At 32.0% G+C, this 19,291-nt stretch overlaps 1 protein-coding gene across 1 annotated transcript; it reads left to right on the top strand.

Annotated features, from left to right (window-relative positions):
• Positions 1-5,410: 5,410 nt before the first annotated feature.
• On the top strand, positions 5,411-18,567 carry LOC100794174 (xaa-Pro dipeptidase). Its single transcript, XM_014778658.3, is given in 17 exon segments — positions 5,411-6,333; positions 6,540-6,635; positions 6,738-6,839; positions 6,841-6,885; positions 7,128-7,182; positions 7,185-7,258; positions 7,834-7,961; positions 8,405-8,455; positions 14,557-14,632; positions 15,126-15,167; positions 15,437-15,507; positions 15,942-15,995; positions 16,097-16,119; positions 16,122-16,201; positions 16,345-16,413; positions 17,389-17,532; positions 18,205-18,567. Coding segments are annotated over 17 exon segments (1,536 nt in total). The 5' UTR covers positions 5,411-6,048; the 3' UTR covers positions 18,346-18,567.
• Positions 18,568-19,291: the final 724 nt, after the last annotated feature.

The raw sequence follows: 19,291 nt of genomic DNA, 5'->3' as shown, positions 1-19,291 counted from the left end.
AAAATGCTTTAATTTATCATTTAATAGTTTTTTATAAGGTAGTAGGAAGATTTATAATATGAAAAGAGGAGAATTTGTCCTTAATTACTTTTTTTGTTTCTCAAAAGGTATATTTAGTTTAGGGAAGAAAGTGAAAGAAAAAAAAAGAGGGAAAAAAAGAGAAAATAAGAAAAAATTGAGATAATATTATAAATTGTTAGATTGTGTAAAAAGAAAAAGGAAAGAAAAAATATATAAAACGACACAAATTTCTTGAAAAAAATATAATAAATTAAATAAGGATATTTTTGTGTTTAAATGTTGATAAACCTTTATATTTTTCCTTCTAAAAAGGAAGAAAAAAAAAGTAATATTTTTCTTTCTTTCCTTCCTTCTCCATATCATATATATCCGACAGAAAAAGAAAAAAAAAAGGTTTTAGATCTTACTATTCTCCATCACAATTCCTTTATCTCCTTTTCTACAACACCAAGAACGAATGGTAATGTAGCATCTTCTGTCCCTAGATACTGTATTAACAATTGGTGATAACTATTTACTATGTTGATTTGCTGGGAGAAAAATTAATGATAGTATGCCAGAAAGTATGAAAACATTTGAATTGGTTGTCTAGCGTTTGTGGAATGGAATTTTTGCATGGTGTGTGTATCCCCATCAAATAAGTAAGGCCATTAATCTTCTTGGAAGATGTAGTTCCAATGGTGACACGCCTCGAAGGAATCTTTGTTGTAATCATGATAGGATATTATGTCTAACAGAGAGATAAGTACAGAATATTGAGTAGGTCGGACGTTAAATACACTGACTTGCATTGCCATTGTCGTATTAATATTCATCTTTCTGTTTTTTCCCCACCCTACCTTCCGTCTCCTCCATTTTTTATTTCATTATAATACTCCATTTATATATTAAAAAGATCGAAATTAATAGTAGTAGTAGTAATGTAGTATAATTGTATCCATTTGCATATGTTTATTTTACTTGCACTGCAGATTCCTACCGCGTTCGTACACACGTTTTTGAGAATATAAATTTGGAATACCCTTTTAATTTATATATATATATATATATATATAAAAGTCTAACTATGGCCTTCAAATCTGCACGGACACGCATACCATTTAATTTGCCTCTGACTCTGACTCTGACTCTGTACATGTTAAGTTCTCAAGTACGTACGCACCGTTACTTCACTTTACTTCTTTGAGAATGCGTATACCGAATTTATTTTTATTTATAAAAATATCTTATGTTTTTAAATTTTTTTTATTTTTTTGATAAAATTTTTAAAATTAATTTTATAGTCAAAATTATAATATAATCTCTTATGTGGTGAATTTATTAAATAAATGTTTAATTAAATTGTTTATCCAGATATATACTGTACTCAGTAGATTATGGAGTACATTATTTTTTTGGTTAATTTCTTAATGGTTCTTGCTATAATTGTAAGGCGATAAATGTGACCCATTTTTATTTTATTTTTCTACATTTTACTTATCTCCATATATTTTCTCTGAAATTAAACAATATGCGTGCTTGTCTTGTAAATTTGCATGTTACTTCTGTGATTAATTTTAATTCACTCTTTCTTTTGCATGGTACAGTGTCCCATTTCATTTTTCCTTGCTCGGACAAATATAGACCCATGAAAAAATATTTGGATTTTCGAGGAAGATGCAAATCTCTTTTTTTTTTTTCAGAGATTATTCGTGAATTAACGCCGTGTTTGCTATAGAAGTAAAAAAAAAAGTGAGAAATGTAAAAGAATAAAAATAGATGAAAAAAGCGTGGAAAGTGAAAATACTAAGGTTATTTAGTTGAGATGAAAAAATATAAAAGAAATGAAATATTTGAACTAAGTGATTAGGCAGGTAAAAAATATTTTAATTATTTTATTATAAATATATTCTTATTTATTAATGTCATGGTTATTATTTTATTTCTATTATTATTATTATTTTTATAAATTTGTATTATTATATATTATTATACATAAGAATACGAGTTAGGAGGGAGGGGTGGGGTTTGAATAAATAAAAAAATAAAAAAGTGGGAAGAGGGTTTGTATAATCGATTATGCAAATTTTCATATGAAAACACGTACGTGGATCGGTGGATCGGCGGATGCGGTGGGAATTTTATTTGGAAATTTTTTGCGTTCCTCTCTCATGGTCACTGTTTTAAAAAAAAAAATGCAAAAGCTCATATTATTTCACTTAGGATAATTTCACCAATACAACTTGGGATATAATTAAAAACATGAGGGTTAATATAGTCTGTTGATGTCCTAGCTAAAACATGGTCACGGTTAACTTTATCAGACTTTTGCCTTATTTTTGGATGCATTTTATGTGTTGTGGTGCTTTTTTTTTCTTTTTCTCTCTTTCATTCCTATCAAATCAAACGGTGCATAAACAGTGATTGAATTTATAAGAAATAATAGATTTAAAATTTTTATATCTTCTGACTTAAAAAAATAATTATGTCTTCTTAATCAATTTTCAGTATATTTTTAATTAATAATATTAATGTATTTTATTTTATGAAGATAAAAAATATTTTTATTAAGAAATACTCTTAAGAAGATATATTGTTATTTTTATAAATTCTTTCCATATTAAGCTTTATTAAGTAAATACTAATTAATGTTCTGAAAATATTCAATAAATTTTAAAAATAAACTATATTAAATAAACAAATTTTTAAACTTTTCTACATAAAATGAAATAGCCATTTTTTATTTCCCAATAAATACGAGTATACTTAAAATAACAATATTTCTCCCGAAAAAATAAAAATAAAAAAGTCCTCCAATGATTGAGCTGACGTAGAACACGGATTCTGACATAATACAAGATACTGATAAACTCAACTTTTCTCACTTTGCGGAGTTTGCCTTTGACGCCTGACGGTCGTGTCATAGAGATCGAAAATGCGTTGTATTTTTTTATTTATAAATATTTATTAAAAATATAATCTCTTTTACTACTATTCCGTTAAGACAGGCTTTGTTTGGTTTGTATAAAAGAAGCGATCAAAGTGAAAAGAAATGTAACGAGATAAAAGATAAAAGTGTAAGATGATGTGTGTTTGAAAGGGGGGAAAGAGGGTGATTTTTATTTTTTTTATTTTTATAGTAAAAGCAATAGGTTCTATAATACATATTTTCATCTCAAAATGAGAAGAAAAAAAAGTAAAAATACACGCAGAACAAAGCCAGCATTGTAGAGCTTCTTTTTTTCCTTCCCGCATCAGATTATATCTCTATCACTATACTATATGTAAGTAGGTTTTGTTTGTTTTATAAAATTAAAGTTTGAGTTTCATCTATTATTTATTAAAAGATTTTTTAAGTTTAATTTGATCTTTTTAAAAGTTTGATTTAATTTATTAATCTATTTAAAAGTCTATTTTATATTTAAATCTAAATTTTATATTTATTTTCAAAAGTGAAACTTACAATTTATATTAATTTTTCAATAACGTAATTGTGTTAATGTTTTTCCACGATAAAGCCAAACAAAATGATCGTCAACACCATAACTTCCCTGCATGTTTAATCCATGGACCATGTCTTTCGATTGGATTGGATGCAATACCACTCAGACTAATGTCTTGGAGGTCATTATTAAAGACATTAAGTTAAGCATAAAATATATTTTTTTTCCTTCAAAATATTACATTTAGACTATATTTGAGAAACCATTTAACTTAATTTTTAATTTTTTTTAGTAGTTGAAAAGTTTATTTGAGTGTTCAGTAAACAAGTTTTTTAAGTAGTTTTAGCATTTTTTTAAATGTTACTTGAAGCAATGCTTTTTAAAACACAAATTTCTAATTTTTTTTTATATTTTATTTCTTATTTATTATTAAAATATTTATTTAATTTTCATATTATTCTTTTTAAATATTTCATTTATGTTTATTTTATATTTTTGAGCTATTTCAACGGTTAGTTTTCATGTTTTCACTAACTTATTAACTTTCATCTAATTTTACCAAAACATAATTTTAGTTATTTGTCTGGAATTGAAACTTAATGTTTTTAATAGTACATTTATTAAAAGTTATATGGTTTAGTCTTTTTTTTTTTGTTTTCATGGTTTTATGTTATATACGGTAAAACTAAAACTAACTGAAAGTTGAAAATTAATTGATAGTTGGAAATTGAAAAGTTAGCTTAATAAATTAGAATTATTCGATAAAATTAGTTGTTGAAATAACTAAAAAGAGTAAAATGATAGAAAAATAACAATACCTTGATTTGTTTAAAAAATGTAACAAGAAAAATGAATAAATATATCTAGGATAAAAGTGAAAAAAAAAATATAAAAGTTAAAAATTAGCGTTTTAAAAAATGATAGTTCAAGTAACGTTTAAAAATTGAGAAATTATTTAAAGAAACTTGCTTATCAAACCATTAAATAAGTTTTTTTAGCCAATAAAACAACTAAAAGCTAATTAAAATACATTGTCAAACATAACTTTAGTCTTTTTATATTTTTGATGGATTTTAGACTATGTTCAACAAAATTAGCTGAAAAATTAGTTGAAAACTAAAAGTTGAAATGTTGTAGTTGGAAGTTGAAAAACTAAGTTATTAAATTATAAGTATTCGATAAAACTAAAGGTTGAAGTAGATGAAAAGTATAAAATAATTGAAAATCAATAAAATCAAAATTTATTTAAAAAAGTATATAGAAAATTTGATGAATATATTAATGATAAAAATAAAAGAAAATATAGAAAAGTAAAAGTTAACATTTTAACTAATGTTACTTTAAGTAGTGTTTAAAAAATGCTATAAACTATTTAAAAAACTACTAAAAATTATTTATTAAACAAACAAATGAACTTTTCGACTATTAAAAATTAATTAAAATGTTTTTTCGAGCATAACGCTTTATTCTTTTATTAGAAACTAAAAACATGAGTTGCTACTGATACTTAAAAATACTTATTAATATATTCAAAAATATTTTTATGAAAACAATATTAATGATTCCATCATGTACCTTTTTCAAAATAAAAAGAAAAATGTAATATAAATATTTTTCTAAGAGATAAAAGTTATTTATTCTTGTTGAAATGCACTCTTTGCCTCGAATGCATCCCCTAAGCAAGAGGCAAGAGCATTCATACTCTAGGAACTCCAATGTACTTTGTTTCCTCAGCATGCATACCTAGTTTCTTTTGCCTTATTTTATTTTCCCTGGTCGATTCTCTCGTCTTATTTGTGGCGTTCTAGAATCAGTGGGCTTTATTAAAATGTAATGTGGACTCAACAAACAGTTTAAAGGAAAGGAAAAGAAAATTATACCAATCTAAACTATAAATTTGATATAAGAACAAAAAAAACTCTATAAATTGAACAAAAATATTTCATTTTATTATTCTCAATGTAAAAAAATATTAATTAAAAATGAAAATTATTTGTTCATACCCTTTCTAACACATCCATTTAAACATACCAATTTAGCAGCCGATAGTAGAGAAATTTGCTATAAAATTAATGAAAATTATTTTCCTTCTGATTTTACATTTAACACGATTCGGATTGTAGGATGTGTTCGTGTTAAAAATAGTTATTTTGTGATATATTCAAGTGCGGTAATTTGTGAAGGGATTTTCAAACTGTGTATCTAGTTATAGAATGAGAACGATATATAATGAAAAATGTTTGATAGATAATTAATGTGTTTTCCAACATATATAGAGAGTAAAAAAAGAAAGAAAATTATAGGTATAATAGATTTTTTTTGTTGAATGCTGTGATAAAAAGAAAAAAATAGAGAAAAATGAAAGATATTGATAAGATATTTAAAATAAAAAGTGATTTGTGTATACGTTGATGTTAATGTAGGTGCTGTCTGAATAGTTGTGCTAAATCGTATTCAATTTCATGGATATGATGATGAACGTAAGGAATTGGACCGTGTTATCGTCTGAGTTCTGAATATGGTTTTGTTTGGGGATGCTATTTGCACCTTTCTTTTTGCTTATTGCATTGCTTACCACATAAATTGTTAGCAAGAGTTGTAGTGTATGAGGGATGAACAAAGGTGTCGATGGAGCTTCATGTCAAAAACAGGGAGAAGCTCCTCACTTCCCTTCGTCAACACCTGTCCGAGTCTTCTCGTCCTCCTTCAAGATGGCGAAGAGCAAACGCGTTACGACACCGATCACTTGAAGCTCTTCATGTATCCTAATCCTGAACCTCGCCATTTCAATTTATCGATCCCTAATTCGATTTGCTTCGCGCTTCGCGGGCAGGAGAGTTTCTTCGCTTACTTTTTTGGAGTCATTGAGCCTGGATTCTATGCAGCTATTGTTCGTTCTCTTTAATTTAAATGCACGCTAAATGTTAAGCTTATCATCAATTAAGATCATTAAGATTGATCACTTTCCTAATAATTATTTGAAGTTATATCTAATTGGTTGGTAGTTCAATTATTACTATTATTATTATGCACACAAACGCGATCCATGTGTAGAAATCAGTGATTTTCATTTATGCTTGCTATTGGTTTTTGAAGGACGTTGCAACTGGGAATTCTATCCTATTTGCTCCCAGGTTACCTTCTGAGTATGCTGTTTGGTTGGGGGTGATTAAGCCACTCTCTTACTTTAAGGTCACCCTCCCACTCCCACTCATCAATTTTTTAATGGATTTGCATTTACATGTAGTGTATGTTATTGTTTAGTGCTTCACATTTATGCATCTTCCTTTGCAGGAACACTACATGGTTAGCACGTGTTGCTTCTCAGATTAAATTGCAAGTGTATTGCAGCATTGCCAGGGTTCTGGGAAACCCTTACTGTTTCTCTTGCATGGTCTTAAATACGGATAGCGATAATTACTCTAAACCAGCAGACTTTCAGGTTCTTAACTCTACTCTTCCTTTTCTTCCCCTTTGCTGGAAGCATTTTTATCTTTTTAATTTTTTTGACCAGGACAGTGAGTGATTTGTTGGATATGTATTATTTCCAACCCCCAAGTTGTCTTCTGAACCAATACTATTGTGTTATTTGTGATGACGTGGTAGTACTTACCAATTACCGCTATTAGAAAATTGATTCTCAGAACTGCTTGTATTGTTTATTTATAATTTTTATTTTTTCAGGGCATTGATAAGTTTGACAAGGATTTCACAGCTTTGCATCCTATATTGACTGAATGCCTGTCATCAAGTCAGAGCTGGAAATTGCTCTTATTCAGTATGCCAATGATATAAGCTCTGAAGCTCATGTTGAGGTAACTAATCTTAAAATGCCAAACCTATGCTTGTTTCTTGAGTACTTATTTGAACATTTATGCAAAATGTCCTGTATCTGTATGAATCAATATTATTACATTCCAAAATTCCTTCCCAATGAAGCTTATGGGAATGTATTAAGAGGAAATAGGCTTTAAATTAAATATTGTAATTGTGATGGTTTAATTTTTAGGATCTTTCTAATTTGAGGCTGTTTGTTTTGTTTTAGTTGTAAAAGGAAAGTGATTTTGGGAACTTGGGAGGTATCTTTTTGCTTTCCATTAATGATGATTTTGTCTTAGATGATAAGACCAAGGAAAATAACTAAAGTATAGATCTGAACAGATAGAAAATTTCACTATTTTCCTTTACATAACCTGCTGGTTATTGACCCATTTTTCACTGTAACTATCTGGATTTATTTAGTTGAGTTTGGAACATATGAGGGTGGGGTTTACACAGGTACATTATCTATTAGTAGAAGAATCTATAATCTCAATGTATGAATGGCTTCATACTCATGTTTTGTGAAAATCCTTTCGTAATAGTTGCAATATGCATTACAATGAAACAGGTTATGAGAAACACCAAGGCGGGCAAGAAGGAGTATCAGCTTGAAAGCATTTTTCTTCACCACACCTGCATGTATGGTGGATGCTGGCATTGCTCCTATACATGTATTTGTGCTACTGGTGATAATAGGTATACATTTCTGAATTCTGATATTGTAACCATTTTCGTAACAATAAATATGGTTCTCAGATACTTTTGGTTTAGTAAAATTTTACTCAATGCTCCTTTGTAAGAATGACATATTGGCTCCATTTACCCAAAGAGAATTAAAAGTTAAAACTGATTTGGTAAAAGAAAAATTATGTTTGATATGTTTCTGGCTTGCTGTCTGGCTGTCTGTAATTTTGTACTACCAACCACTGTACCATGTATAACACACACACACATATTATGCGTGTGTAATTATGTTTGATATGTTGCTGACTTGCTATCTGACTGCTTGTAATATTTTACTATATAGCCTACTGCCATACCATGCATAATGTTTATATATGTGTGTGTGTGTATTGGTTTTTAAATAGTAGCTACCTTCATCATAAAGTGGGCTGGCTAACTTGTATGTATTAATGCAGTGCTGTTCTTCATTATGGCCATGCAGCAGCTCTGATAACTGCTAAATAATTGTATTTTGATAATAGAAAATAAGGCAAAATTGTCTTTAAAAATAATTATTTAGCAGTTATTTGCGCTTAAATATTAAAGAATTGATGTTTTGTTGAATTTTGGCTGCAGATATAAAAACTGAAGGTGTAACAAGCAAAAAGGCCAGAAAAATTAAAGAAAAGAAGAAAATCTGAAGCAGGCCCAATCCAATACGCGCGCTGAGCGCGCGTCACGCGCTAAGCCCATGATCCAACAGAAGTGCGCGCTAAGCCTGCAACATGCGCGCTAAGCGCGCGATCTACACGCGCTGAGCGAGGGGGTGTCGCGCTGAGCGCGCCTACGAAGGCCCAAAGCTCACTTCAGCAGCTATAAATAGAGAGCCAGTCCAAGGGACAGAACACACCACCACGGAACCCCCTCTCCTAGGGGTTTCATTTACTTTCTTTCACCCCTCTTTTTATTGTAAAGCCCTCAATGGCCATGAGTGGCTAAACCCCCTTAGTTAGGGCCTGACAGGCCTAGAAGCCAATGTGATGTATGATGTACTCTTCACTATTTATCAATGCAATACCAGGTTTTTCTTTCCTATTTTCTTTTCTTTTTTTATCTTGCATACTCATCTTTATACTCTGTTAGGAGTTAGATGCTCGGGAGAGGGTAACTTCTAAATAAGATTTAAAGAAGATATGCATGCATTAGTTTTAGGGGTTAGACGCTCGGGAGAGGATAACTTCTAATAGAACAAGAAGAAAAGATATCATAATAAAATCATTGCTAGGCATAGAGTGATTGCATTATGCCCATGCGTCAAAGCAAACATCTAGAATTAGAACTTCATGCATTTTATCTATTGAGTCTTTGCAAAGGCATTTGGGAGATAGATAGGTAGAATAGGCTTGTCATCGTGAGGCATCAGGGGCAAGTAAATGAATAGATGTGGGTAGGGTAGAATCACTTGAATTGATAAAGAAAAAATCATAAACTCATACATCCTAGGCAGACAAGGCAAGTCAGTTCCTAATATTATTTTATCGTGAATTTATCCTTTATTTAAATCTTTTATCTTTCTTATCTTTCATCTTTTTCTTTATCTTTAAATATCTTATCTTTTCTTTTATCTTCTAATTTTATCTTTAAATATCTTATCTTTTCTTTAGCTTATCTTCTATCTTTCTTTATCTTTTATTTTAAATTCTTATCTCTTGCTTTTAAATTGAATTTGCATTAATCTAAGTACAAACAAAGTCCCTGTAGATTCGACACTCGGACTTCCGAGTACTTTACTACTTGTGACGATTTGGTACACTTGCCAACGAGTCAACAAGTTTTTGGCGCCGTTGCCGGGGACTTTGTTTTTCGTACTTGATTAATTGCATATTCCAATTTGTAAGCAATTAGTTTTCACTTTCTATTTTTATTTTTATTTTGTTTTTTGTTTTTTTATCTATTATTTATTTTAGCTGCTTTATTTTATTTTTCAATTTTTTTCTCTTTACTCATTCTTACTTTATTTTTTTCTTTTTTCTAAATAGAAAAAATAAAAAAAATAAAAAAAATAAAAAAAATAAAAAAAAATTATTTATTCTGTGATAACGTGCACGGTAGTTATTTTTTTTGTTAACAGTGCACACTCCTTCTTCGAAGAACGCATCATGGCAGAAAATCGTCCACAGAGAATGACGCTAGAGGATTACTCTAGCCCTATTATACCTCAGTACTTCACCAGCATAGCTAGACCAGAGGTGCAGACGGCCAACTTCTCATATCCATATTCCTTGATCCAGCTGATTCAAGGGAATCTATTTTACGGCCTACCAAGTGAAGATCCATACGCACACCTGGCCACATACGTCGACATTTGCAATACGGTGAAGATAGTAGGAGTGCCTGAAGATGCCATCCGCCTTGACTTATTTTGCTTTTCCTTGGCCGGTGAAGCAAAAACATGGCTTCGCTCGTTTAAAGGGAATAGCCTGCGGACATGGGACGAGGTGGTGGAGAAGTTCTTGAAGAAATATTTCCCAGAGTCCAAGACCATTGAGGGAAAGGTGGAAATCTCATCCTTCCACCAACACCCTCATGAATCATTGAGTGAAGCCCTTGATCGCTTTCATGGGTTACTTTGGAAGACTCCTACACATGGGTTTAGTGAGCCAGTCCAGCTCAACATCTTTATTGATGGCTTGCAACCCCATTCCAAGCAGCTCCTTGACGCCTCAGCCGGTGGGAAGATCAAGTTAAAGACTCCAGAAGAAGCTATTGAGCTAATAGAGAATATGGCGGCCAATGATTATGTCATTCTACGTGACCAAGAGCCCAGCCCACAGGAAGAAAGCACTAGGCTAGAAGAATTGCTGGTACAGTTCATGCAGGAAACAAGGTCACATCAGAAGAGCACTGATGCAGCAATTAGAAATCTGGAAGTACAACTAGCTAAGCTAGTTGCTGAAAGGCCCACTGAAACCTTTACGGTAAATACTGAGATGAAGCCCAAAAAGGAGTGCAAGGTAATTTTAACTGAGGAAGATGTGGAAGAAGAAAAGAAGGAAGAGATATAAAGAAATGAGGAGAAAACACAACAATGGGAGAAGCACTCACAAGTAGAAATTCAACAAGAAAGTATTCTCCAAGTCAATACCACTCCTCATCAACTGATTGTCAAGGAAGAAAGACATGGAAAACATGATAAACCCTTAAGTGTCCTTCTCTCCTTGACCACCAGCACTTTTCTTGCTACAATATGGAAGGTGTTTCCAGCATACATGAGTTTCATGGCGTCTCTAGCTAAGAGACAAAAATGCAAGGAAGATGTGTTCTTTGTGACCTTCATGCCACCTTGAAGGCATTTGACCCGTCAAGCTAATGACGTTAAAGAAGCGCTTACTGGGAGGCAACCCAGGACTCCTTACTTTATTTGCAATTTGTTTTTTTTAGGATAGTTGTGTTATTTATTTTCTTTATTTTGAATTTGTGCATTTTGATTTTATGCATTTTAATTTCAGTAGTTTAAATTTAGTCATTGAATAAAAATTGCATGATATTTGTGAAGTTACTATTTAGGCTTTTTCTGAAGGATTCAACACTTGAAATGCTACATGACAATTGTGAAAATACTGGTTTCCTGGAAACAAGAGTCAGTCAACCAGTGAGACATGAATCACAAAGAGAGAAAAGGTTAGCTTGATGGAAAGAGATCATGTTCCGGTAAGCCGATAACTTTATCTTGTCCCGGAGAGCTGTGTGAACTTAATTATGAGAGAACGTCTATTTTTAAATTCCTAATTTTGCATCATTCTTAGACTGTTAGATTATTTACATAAGGTGGATATGATCAAGGCCATGTTTTTTTATTTTAGCCACATAGCCAAAAAGCCAACCTGTGATGAAATTTATCCCTTGCACCCTTGTTGAGCCAAAATTAGTAATTATTTTTTTTAAAAAAAAACCCCTGAGCCTAATTGTGATATCTCTAACCTTATTTTAGGGTTCTAAGAGAGCATAAAGGTTTTAGTTATAATAAATCCCTAATTTGGGGGATGGGTAGAATGAAGATGGTCTTGGGAATGTAAAAGTAGCACATAATAAGGCACCCAAAAAAAAAAAAAGATCTTGTAAGCCCAAAGTCTCTTTCCAAAATAAATAAATAAATAAATAAATAAGGGCAAAAAAAAAAAAAAAAAGAGGTGCCATAAGTGCTAAGGTTGGAAATAAGAAAAATAGATTGCATATGTGTTAAGGCTGAAAAACAAATAAAGCCTAGGCTAAGTATAAGTTTTTCTAGGATGAATGCTCTCTTATAACCTTAAGTTTGAAATCCCAGAAAAACCATGATTTCTTGTCTAGCCAGGCCCCATTACAAGCCAATAAAAGTCCTTAGTGATCCACCAAATGTAAGTAAGAATAACTTTAATTGAGATGAAGTGCAAAATTTGGGAATCTTAATTGCAGGTCGTATAAATTTTAAACACTCACCCCAGACACTTGTGCGTAGAGATAAACACTAACCTTGTGAGGAAAGTGAGGCAAACCAACTTGATTGATTTCCGATACTAACCAATTTCATCTTGATGTAATTCATGCTTCCATTGTGGGATTATGACAAATGCGGGAAGGACCAGTTGGAGGAATCTGAGAAATTGTAGCCATTGAAAGTGTTGAAGCATTCGGAGCCTGCTTTTAATTTGATTTGCTTGGGGACAAGCAAAGTTTTAATTTGGGGATTTTGATAACTGCTAAATAATTGTATTTTGATAATAGAAAATAAGGCAAAATTGTCTTTAAAAATAATTATTTAGCAGTTATTTGCGCTTAAATATTAAAGAATTGATGTTTTGTTGAATTTTGGCTGCAGATATAAAAACTGAAGGTGTAACAAGCAAAAAGGCCAGAAAAATTAAAGAAAAGAAGAAAATCTGAAGCAGGCCCAATCCAATACGCGCGCTGAGCGCGCGTCACGCGCTAAGCCCATGATCCAACAGAAGTGCGCGCTAAGCCTGCAACATGCGCGCTAAGCGCGCGATCTACACGCGCTGAGCGAGGGGGTGTCGCGCTGAGCGCGCCTACGAAGACCCAAAGCCCACTTCAGCAGCTATAAATAGAGAGCCAGTCCAAGGGACAGGACACACCACCACAGAACCCCCTCTCCTAGGGGTTTCATTTACTTTCTTTCTTTCACCCCTCTTTTCATTGTAAAGCCCTCAATGGCCATGAGTGGCTAAACCCCCTTAGTTAGGGCCTGACAGGCCTAGAAGCCAATGTGATGTATGATGTACTCTTCACTATTTATCAATGCAATACCAGGTTTTTCTTTCCTATTTTCTTTTCTGTTTTTATCTTGCATACTCATCTTTATACTCTGTTAGGAGTTAGATGCTCGGGGGAGGGTAACTTCTAAATAAGATTTAAAGAAGATATGCATGCATTAGTTTTAGGGGTTAGACGCTCGGGAGAGGATAACTTCTAATAGAACAAGAAGAAAAGATATCATAATAAAATCATTGCTAGGCATAGAGTGATTGCATTATGCCCATGCGTCAAAGCAAACATCTAGAATTAGAACTTCATGCATTTTATCTATTGAGTCTTTGCAAAGGCATTTGGGAGATAGATAGGTAGAATAGGCTTGTCATCGTGAGGCATCAGGGGCAAGTAAATGAATAGATGTGGGTAGGGTAGAATCACTTGAATTGATAAAGAAAAAATCATAAACTCATACATCCTAGGCAGACAAGGCAAGTCAGTTCCTAATATTATTTTATCGTGAATTTATCCTTTATTTAAATCTTTTATCTTTCTTATCTTTCATCTTTTTCTTTATCTTTAAATATCTTATCTTTTCTTTTATCTTCTAATTTTATCTTTAAATATCTTATCTTTTCTTTAGCTTATCTTCTATCTTTCTTTATCTTTTATTTTAAATTCTTATCTCTTGCTTTTAAATTGAATTTGCATTAATCTAAGTACAAACAAAGTCCCTGCGGATTCGACACTCGGACTTCCGAGTACTTTACTACTTGTGACGATTTGGTACACTTGCCAACAAGTCAACAAGCTCCTAATGACAAGGTATGGTATAGAAGAACTTTTTCTTATTAGTATTTGTTTTTTTTTTTTAACCTTTGAAGGTCATTATCATTGCAGCCAATGTGGTTGGTTGGCTATTATAATGTTGATGGTTTCAATTCATCTTTATAGATTGGTGATGTGACTTTTCTAACTTGTTTGGTGCATTCCTCCTATGAGAAATTGCATTGGGCACAACGCACAATTGCTGTGTTAGCTGTATACCTATTTATTATTTCCTACACTGAAACTTTAAATTAATTAACACCAAGCCTAGTCATCAGTATTGTTTCTTTCACTAGTAGGAAAAATAATTGGTTCTGGAATATGTAAAAATAGGAACATGGAAAAATACGACAAATAGTTTACTTTTTTTTTTCTCGTTTTCAAAGAATTTTTCATAATTGTTTTTGCTATGGCTAGTCAACATATTAAATATTGAAAACTTCATTCCTTAAGAGACAAAATAAGATGAAGTTATAGGTTTGAATTGGATGACCAATGTTATTTATTTTTTTAGATGCTCAAGCTTCTTTCTAAAACCATGACTCTTCTGTAGACTTTGGAACATGGCACTGTTTGATATGGGAGCTGAGTACCATTTCTATGGGTTTGACATAACTTGTTCTTTGCCTGTGAGTCTTCACATAAATAGTTAATTTTTGTGTTTTTACTTAGTTTCCGTTACTTGCATTGCCATTTTGAGCAATTTCTCTGAATCATCAGGCATGCCTCTCTTAAAACTGCACCCCACTTGGTTCTTCCTGTTCGTGTGTTTATTTGTTATATTGCTGTAGTCTCATTATTATCTTTGTAATAAGCCCGACGTTTTTGTGTGTGTGCCAGGTATTCGTATTTTGGTAGTGTTTGACGTAGTTTTTGGGCTTCTCTTCTCCTTAAAAGGAAAAGGTGGGTCAAACACAATTTTAAATTAGCTCTAGAAAATAGAAGTAGACTTTTTTTTAATGAAGGAAAAATAAAAAAACAGAGCTTCTGTAGAAGCTAAGCTAGCTGGAGGGGTTTCTACATTTGTGGAGAAAAGAAGCCAAAAAAGGCTGGGTCAACACTATCTTATTATTTACTAACTAGAACAATAATTTTATGCTCAACTTTAATTTTGTGGTGCAGGTGAATGGAAAGTTTACGAGTGATCAATCCCTTATATATAGTGTAAGTGCTTTCTTATAAAACCTTTTTTATCAAAGGGAAATCAAAATTTAAGTTCTTTACTTAATGGGCAAATTGCACCAGTACAAATATTTGCAGTGTAAATCCCTAACAAACAAATGTAATAATTTTCTGTAAGGGCTCAACTAATTCTAGACGTTCATGTGCATGTTAGTATGGCCCAGCCAATGTACTTTTAATATACCTCAATGCCTTGACATTTATAGCTTTTCTTTCAACAATTATTTACACTCTCTTTCCATGTTCTGCAGGCTGTGCTAGATGCTCATAATGTCGTTATATCTGCAATGAAACCTGGAATAAACTGGGTTGATATGCACATGCATGATTGAGTGCAAGTATCTTTTTTTAAGCAACTAAAATGTCTGCCATGTTTGGTTTCTGCTTTCAAATGCTAATATATGTGAACATGTATATTATAATATTATATTAGTGCTTTACTTGAGAGAAGTATCTTGACTATTTAACTTAGTTGATGGATTGGAATATAACAGAAATGTAGCCTAGGCTCTAGCCAATTTGTGCACATGTATTGATTTTGCTGTCTGCAGCTTGATTGAGAAATTACAGTCATTGTCTTGAATAGGGGAATCTATGAGTAAATCTAATCTGATAGCCATCATTATTAGACTTCATTGTGAAACCAAAAATGCTGTTGTCCAATATTTGTACTAAGTTATTTTTTTAATAGGAACAACTGAACAAGTTTCGTGTTATTTTGCCTTGTTTCTGCTCATATCCTTTCTAAAATTGCAGATTAGCAGAAAAAGTGATTCTGGAGTCACTGAAGAGGGGACACATTTTATTGGGGTAACATATATTGTATTTTTCTATTTTGAGTGGGAAACTTTCATCTTGATACAGTCTCTAGGATCTTTTAAGAAGTTGCATATTTGTGGATTTTGGTGTAGTGATGTTGATGACATGATGGCCGCACACTGGGTACTGCTTTTATGCCACATGGTCTGGGGCATTTCCTTGGTATTGACACACATGACCCTGGAGGCTACTTAAAGGTATTTGTGAATTTCATCTGCGGTTACATTTTAAACTGCTCCTCGTCTCCTTTAATTAATGGCTTCATTGGCTTGTATAATTAATCTTGTGCCTGCAACTTCATTTTCATATAATGTCTTGGGAACTTTATTCTGATTTGCAGGGCCTGGAAAGAAGAAAGGAACCTGGATTAAAATCTTTGTGGACAATCAGGGATCTCCGGGAAGGAATGGTCAGTTATGGCTTTTCTCAGTAATCAGGACTTTTTTTTAAGTAGCAAATAATATGAAGCATAATAATAGTTGATGTTTTGCTTTGGGTTATACTATATTAAAATTGTCACAACTATGATGCCCCTGAAACTCCCTGATTTATTTTGAGTGTTAAATTTTTCCGGTATTGAACCATCTAAGTTTTCTTTACATGTTATTCAGCTAAATCCTCACTTGAGTCCATGAGATTGCAAGCATTGATCTCTTTAGTCTCCTAACTTTGCAAAATGCCTTTCACTTTACTCATTTTTCACTGACATTAAGGACTAAATTAAATAAAGTTTTATATAATTAAGAATTAAAGTGAGGATCTTATAAAGTTGGAGACTAAATTGTTCGGTGATTACAATCTCATGGACCAAAGTGTGGGGATGCCCAATTTTTTTCACTGAAGTCTTCAATAGAATGATGGTTACCAATATTGTACATGTGGTAACACATAAAGCTAAAATCATAATGATTATTGCATTTTGTGAACCCTGGTTGCTTCAGTTGAGTTTGGGGTCTTCTCCTTTGATCTCTATTAGTTAATGCTCTGTTTTCTATTCTATGAACTAAAAATACAATTTTGATGATGAGATAACCTTGTTCATTAATATAGTCCAAAATAGAAAGCTGAGATTAAGCGTGTTTATAGGAAAATGAAGAATAAGTATGATGCACCTAATCAAAATTAGGGATGAAGAATAGGAAACTAACTGCCTAGCTGACACATGTGAGGCAATTAAGAGAGAAGTGATTATAGGGTGGGAAGTGTAATAGAGGAAGAAGGACAAGCAGGAACTTGGTTGGAGTTGGACTCTTGATCTGGGAGAGACTGAGCACTCTCATACTGCTCAGATTTATTTTCCTCATTTCTTAATATACAATGCACATTTTCCTCATTTCTTATCATTGGTATGATCCCCTGATACCTATTATTTATACACTTGTAGGTTATCACTGTGGAGCCTGGATGCTACTTTATTGATGCTTTGTTACTTCCTGCCATGAATAGTCCAGAAACTTCCGAGTTCTTAAACCAGGAAGCAATTAATAGATTTAAATGTTTTGGTGGAGTCCGAATTGAGAGTGATGTGGTATTCCATTTACTGAACCTTATGAAGGATAACCTAGTTTTTAGTTTATTATTTCTATATCCTATTAATTTTTTTTTTCTTTCTAAACCCAGTATTATTTGCCCCAACATACACTGATTCAATACTATATTTTGAGAGGGGGCATGCTAACCTGCTCCCCTACTTGCCTTTTTGGAGTATGTTATCAATAACTTGATTAATATACTCCTAAAAATTATTAGATTAATTTGTGTATTTGATTATAAATCTCATGTGATTTTCTTTTTTAATTAAAGATCACATAAAACTTTTAAAAGATCGTGTGAGATTTGTTGTTAAATTGTAATCTAAAAACTGTTAATTTTAATATAATGGTTGTAACTAAATGTTTTAACTTTCCCAAAAAAATCCCCCCCCCCCCCCCCCCCCCCCTCTCTATTGATTAAAGAATACTTTTATGACTTTTTGTGTTTTAATCTTTAGCATTCATGATAATACTTAACAGTCTATATAATTTCTTACTTTCATATAAAAGCAAGTTTCTCGTTTGAAATGTCTCCTGCAGGGTGATTAACTTTAAACTCTTCACCCTTTCTTGTGATCAAACACTATATCATTATAAATGTGCATTGCTATTTTGGTAGATGAGCTTATTTGATTATTACTTTGTTTATTCCTCTATGATGTACTCAGCTTGTTACTGGCGCTGGTTGCTACAATATGAGCTAGTGTCCAAGGGAAATACAGGAGATTGAGGCAGTGATGGCAGGGGCACCATGGCCAGCTAAGAAGACCTCCACTCATGTTGGAAATGGATTACAAATCTTAGTTTGACCTCAACTGTCCTTGATCTAAATTGCTCTGCTAAGTTTGTAGTTTTTTTTTTACTAAATAAATATTAGTATAAAGTAACTCCACTCTACCCCACTCTCCCCTCTTTCTTCGGAATCATACACTCTAAATACCCACACACACACTCAAGAGAGGGAGGAGATCCTCGATGTAATCACGTGATTAGTAGCAAATATTTAAGCAATAAGAGCATTTCAATGCAAAGCTCGGCATTAGTAATGTTTTCTTTGACAAATTTTGCTGTGTTGTAGAGATGCAAGTTCTCAGAGCCAATTGAAAGTGCAATCATGAGATATTGAGATTGCTTCTAATCAACTTATCAATCAAATATTGATCATTCATTTCCTCGAGTATTAAAAAAAATAATACTGATTCGTGCTGATAAAAATGAAGTTGTAAATTGCCCCAAAAAAATTGTAAAAGTCATAATTGCAATAAATTTGATGAGTAATTAACTCTCGGTCCACAATAAGATTGAAACTTTGGTGTGCTTCTTCTATTAATAGGATACATGTAAACAAAAATTAAGTATTAGGGAGATATTGTATCAAGACAAAATTACTCCAAACTATATATATATATCTTTTTTTGTAAAAAGTTTCTAAAAATACCTTACGAGGGTGTTTGTTTCTTGGTTTAAAATTTCATAATTTCATTATTAGGAATGTGCATGTGCGAATGCAATTCATACCCGAAAAATGACTTTATTCCATTTTAATTCATGGTTAAGGATGAAAATGTTACATTCTCATGAGAATATAGTTTATTTTCTAATCCAATTATAACTTCTATTTATACTCTTTAATTTTTTTTATTTCAATCATTTTTTAATTTAAAAAATATTCTTGAAAAAATTAGAATATAACTTAATATATTTTTGAATTTACATAGGAATAAAAATTTTAATTATAGTATTTCTGGAGATGTC

Source organism: Glycine max, chromosome 8 (genome assembly GCF_000004515.6).
Source record: "Glycine max cultivar Williams 82 chromosome 8, Glycine_max_v4.0, whole genome shotgun sequence".
Classification (NCBI taxonomy): domain Eukaryota; kingdom Viridiplantae; phylum Streptophyta; class Magnoliopsida; order Fabales; family Fabaceae; genus Glycine; species Glycine max.
This window is presented reverse-complemented; position numbering and strand designations above follow the sequence as displayed.